Below are 4990 nucleotides of genomic sequence, written 5' to 3'. Positions count from 1 at the left end.
AGTTTCTGTTCCTCTTAAACAGATCTGCTTCCTTGTACACACATCCACTGCCTTGGCTCTCCCAGATTCCCATCCCACAAAACCAGTTGTTTAAGGAGCATGTGAACAGGATGCTACCCTGGTACCCAAACACAGAGGAGCTGTGGTGTGGGCTGTACTTTGGCCTTGCTGCAAGCTTTTCCTCTGAAATAAAGTATTCTCTTCCAAAACTGATAAAACCCAGCCAGCTTAGAATCCCTTATATCTGTATTTATTTACTTTTCATGTTTACCCTCATTTTAAACACAGCATTGCTCAAAAGGAGAAAGAAACTTCTCCAGTGTGTCCAGGCACATGCAGGTAGGATGCTACCCTGGCACCCAAACACAGAGAAGCTGTGGGCTGTACTTTGGCCTTGATGCAAGCTTTTCCTCTGAAATAAAGTATTCTCTTCCAAAATTGATTAAACCCAGCCAGCTTAGAATCCCTCAAATCCATATTTATTTATTTATCATGTTTACCATCATTTTAAACATAGCATTGCTTGAGAGGAGAAAGAAACTTCTGCAGTGTGTCTGGGCATGCCAAGGTGGGATGTTACCCTGGTACCCAAACACAGAGGAGCTGGTCTGTTGTATGGGTTGTACCTTGGCCTGGCTGCAAGCTTTTCCTCTGAAATAAAGTGTTCTCTCCCAAAACTGATAAAAACCAGCCAGCCAAGAATCCCTCGAATCCTCGAATTTTCATGTTTACCCTAATTTTAAACCCAGCATTGCTGGAGAAACTTCTCCAGTGTGTCCAGGCATGCCGAGGTAGGATGTACCTCGGTACTCAAACAGGAGCTGGTCTGTGGCGTGGGTCGTACCTTGGCTTTGCTGTAAGTTTTTCCACTGAAATAAAGTATTCTCTCCCAAAACTGATAAAACCCAATCAGTTTAAAATTCCTTGTATCTACATTTATTTACTTTTTATCTTTACCCTCATTTTAAACCCAGCATTGCTCGAAAGGAGAAAGAAACTTCTGCAGTTCAGAACTGGAGCTGCACCATCTCAGAGGTTTTCTAACCCCGTCTCTCCGCGCTCCGGGCGCTGTTTGGCCGCTCCCTGGCGCTGTCCCCTCTCCTCTGCTCTCCCCTGTGTCGCGACAGCGGCAGGGGTGTGTCGTTCCGCCCCGCTGCCATTGGCCTGGGCAGGGCGCTGCGGGCGATAAAAGCGCGGCGCGGGGGCGGCTCGGCAGCGCCGCGGCTCAGGCCGTGCGGTGCGAGCGATCGGCGGCCCCCGGCCGGACCCCCCTGCCCTGCCCTGCCCCCGGAGCCGCCGGAGCCCCCACACTGCCCAGGTGAAGTGTCGGGGGGAGCGGGATAGCCCCGAGCCGCGTTCGCTTTGCTGCGGAACCTCCCGAGCCGCGCTTCCCCCGCTGATCCTCCCGGGTGTCCGCCAGATGTTGGCAGCTGGAGCGCGGGACCCCCTGAGCGTGCTTTAGAGATTTGTTTTTGGAGAATAAGGGTTCAGACTGTGGGAAGAGTCAGCTGCTGGCAGGATGGTGTTTTGTAGAGGGGAAGAACTTCTCCAGTTGAGAGCTGGAGCTGAAACACATCAGAGGCGAAGGGCGGGCGGGTTTGTCCCCGCTGTGGGTGACAGAGGACAGGCTGGGGCTGGAACTTCTCGCAGGGGCTGCGGAGGACAGGCTGGGGCTGGAACTTCTCGCAGGAGCACCCTCGGTGTGCGCCCCAGCTCAACATTTCTTTGCTCCTTATGCAACATCCGCCGGGGATTTTGTAACTCCAGATGTTGATCCAAGGAGGGGAGCTGGATTCCTGCAAGGAAAACACCCGGGGAGGTGGGGTCGGGAAGGGGCTGTGCTCTAGGCAGGCAGTTGTGTATGATGGAATTATTTTGGCGTTGCACGTAGGTCTTGGAGCTCTGTGGGTTTAATCCATGTGCAGTGCGCACCAGCCGCCGTTCCCAGTGCGGGGCTGCACGTCCCATTTCTCCAGTAGTCACAGTGGTTCCATTTGCACCCCTGCAGCTTTTGGGGGTGCAGGGCTGGGTCAGGGTGGGTGCTGACAGCTGCCTCTGTGCTCCCAGGTTTAGATCTGCACAAGAACCAAGATCAGGAACCATGGCATCCATCCCATCCAGCGGCTCGCTCATGGCCACGCACAACTATCGCAGAAGTAAGGGCAGGCTGGGGGCTGGGGTGGGCTGGGGGTGGGGGGGGGGGTGAGCACATGGGGGTCTCTGCCAGGTGTGGGGGGATGTGGCACCGGCAGAGATGGAGCTGAGCTCAGGTCTGTGCCTTCAGCTGCAGCCCCATATGAGCGTTTGGTGAGGAAAGGGGACAGGCAGCACTGTCCCTGCTGCTGCCAGACCCTGCTTTGGGCCCCCTAGCCCAGCTGGTGAGGGGGCTCAAATCTCCTTCACTTGTTGCTGAGGTTGTAGGGGACGGAGTGCATGGCTTCACCTCGCACTGTTGCTTCAGAAATGAGCTGCAAAACCAGTCTGGGCAATGGCTGCTCCTGGTACCTCACCCGGGAGAGAGTTCCTGGTTTAATGGATTGCTTAAACCAGAGGGAATTAAAGGATTCCCCTGAGATGAAACAAGCAGCAGGCTTGTAGCTGTTGTACTAAAAGCACATGGATTATACACAGGAATTTGCATCCTCTTGGCCTCAAGTCATCTGCAGAAGCCTCTCAAAGCCACCAAATTTTGTCCTTAGGGTTGCAGGATTTTTCCTACAGAGGTGTTTTTCTGCTCCCTGCAGGTGGAATCTCCCCACTATTCCCTTCTTAGTGTTTTTACTGGCCTGGCACTAAACTGGGCAGGTAGTGGAGTGGGTTAGTGATGGGGCTGAGCCGTATCACCCAGGCACAGCCTCACCAAGGCAGTGTTTTCCTTCTCATGGCACAACCATGGGTCAGCAGTGGTTCTTATGGGTACGATTTTTCCACAGGGCGCCTGAGCTCCACATCCAGCACCAGCTCCTGCAGCTCAGAGTACTCTGGGGAGGTCATCCCCCACGGCCCGGGTAAGTGTCACCTGTCCTGACTCATGGGGGACTCTGCTCCTTGGGAAATCTTACTGGAAGTGGCCCAGCCTCTCCTGTGGGGTGAGGCCACGGGGCTGCCCAGGTTGCAGTGACCTGGACTCTCCCTGTCATGCACCATTCCTCAGATCTGCCCAAATCTGACCCCGGCCAGTGGTGGGCCAGCTTCTTCTTTGGGAAGACAACTCACCCAGCCATGACGACGGTGTCAGAGTCCCAGGAGAGGTGAGTGCATTGAGGTGACATGGGGGAGCACCAGTGCAGCACCCAGAGCACCCAAGCTGCATCCCCCGGGGTGCATTCCGACCCAATGGGTCAGGGCTTTGCTGCAGCAGTAAATGCAGAGCAGCAATGCCACGTGTGGGGGGTGGCACGGTGGCTGACTGTCCCTCTGCTGTGTGCTGCAGCCTGGGAGCTCTGCGGGTGGCCACTGGCCCGCTAGCCTGTGCGCTGGTGGCCGCGCCGGGCGCAGGGCGGAGGCGCCACGCCAGCGAGTCCAGCGTGGGACCCTCGGTGTGAGCGGGGCCGGCGGCTGCTCCCCCCCCGGGGGGCACAGCCCCACCCATCCCCACCCACCCTCTAGAGTAGTGGCTGCTCCAAGCAAACGCTGCTGCTTTCTGATGGAGAACTGCAGCCACCCCGACGATTCCACTCCGGCCTTTTTTACTCTCTCCCAATGTAACTAAGCCCCCTCCAAGACTTGGTAACACCTTTTTAGTACCTTGAACTCGTACAATGGCAACCAATAAACTCTTGAGCAGCCTTTTAAAACGTTGTGGGTTGTTTTTGTCCGTGGAGGGGGGAGCAGGGCAATGCTGGGGGTGTTGGTGGGGCTGGACCAGGACACAGCACGCTCCAGACCACAGCAGCAGGATGTGGCGGTGCCACGTGCCAGCCTGACTGGGCACTGAGAGTTTTGCACATGAGCAGGATCTGGCTGGGCTGTGGTGGTGCTGCACACGCCTTCCCTCGCCCTCTTCTCTCCTTACTTGGCCACACAGCCTGTCCCTGCTGGCACTGAACTTGTTTTGCTCCCTCAACACACGGCTGCCCTGCACTGCTTTGGTACCTTGAGGGGCAGGAGTGAGTGCCAGGGCTGGAGCAGGTGTGGCTGGGGCTGGGGGAAGGATTTGGGTGCACTCCATAATGAGGAGAGAGATAAAACTTGCTCAAGACATGCAATTTTTGGATCTGGATATCAGGCTGGAGCTCATGGTGGTCCATGTGCTGCACTGCCCCAAATGCTGTTTTGCCTGACTTTTGCCTTCCATTATTCAGTTTAGCTGTTTGATCCTTCTGTGACCAGCCTGATAGCTGGGAAAACAAAAGCCTGCAGGTGCCTGCATGAAGGGAGTGCCTTTGTTCCTGCTGGAGGCAAAAAAAAAAAACTTTGAAGAAGTTGATTTAAAGGTGCCAAATCTTCCTGCTCTGCTTGCAGCCACAGCATGAGGGGCTGGGCTGGCCCTGTGGGCACCAGGAGCTGCAGCCCTGATGGCAGCTGAGGCCATGGGACCCCTGAGCTGTGACTGTGCTGGCAGGGCAAAGGGCAGGGAGCAGCTGGGGGCAGGTGGCTGCTCTGCTTTCTGTCTGCTCTGCAGGGGCATCCAGGGTCACTCCCAGCTCTGCTGTTTCTATGGTGGAAAGTGTTGAGTAAGCTTTTCACTGAGCACTGCTTCCCCAGGCACTGGTCCTTGTCTTGGGGCAGAGTCTGTGTCCCCTGTCCCTCCGAGGGGCCAGGGCAGCACTGGCACCTCTGCTCTGCCTGTGTCAGTGTGTGCATCCAAAGGGAATGGCTCCAGGAGTGTTCCAGCAGTCTGGGCACAGTTGGGACCCCAGGGGCTGCCAGCACCCTGGAGGTGACCCCCATGTCCATGGCAGCAGCTGATCTGATGTGACTTCCAGTCAGGCACCAAACTGCTGCTGTCGTGGGGCTGCACATCCCAGAAAGCACAGGCAGCCTTTAA

At 56.2% G+C, this 4990-nt stretch overlaps 1 protein-coding gene across 1 annotated transcript; it reads left to right on the top strand.

Moving 5' to 3' along the window:
• The first annotated feature begins 1178 nt into the window (after positions 1-1178).
• PPDPF (pancreatic progenitor cell differentiation and proliferation factor) lies at positions 1179-3799 on the top strand. Its single transcript, XM_079321777.1, has 5 exons — positions 1179-1318; positions 2068-2156; positions 2934-3008; positions 3155-3251; positions 3434-3799. Exons 2-5 carry the CDS (start codon positions 2102-2104, stop codon positions 3543-3545), a joined length of 339 nt encoding a protein of 112 aa, XP_079177903.1. The 5' UTR covers positions 1179-1318; positions 2068-2101; the 3' UTR covers positions 3546-3799.
• Positions 3800-4990: the final 1191 nt, after the last annotated feature.

This window comes from Erithacus rubecula (genome assembly GCF_903797595.1).
Source record: "Erithacus rubecula genome assembly, chromosome: 18".
NCBI lineage: Eukaryota > Metazoa > Chordata > Aves > Passeriformes > Muscicapidae > Erithacus > Erithacus rubecula.
This window is presented reverse-complemented; position numbering and strand designations above follow the sequence as displayed.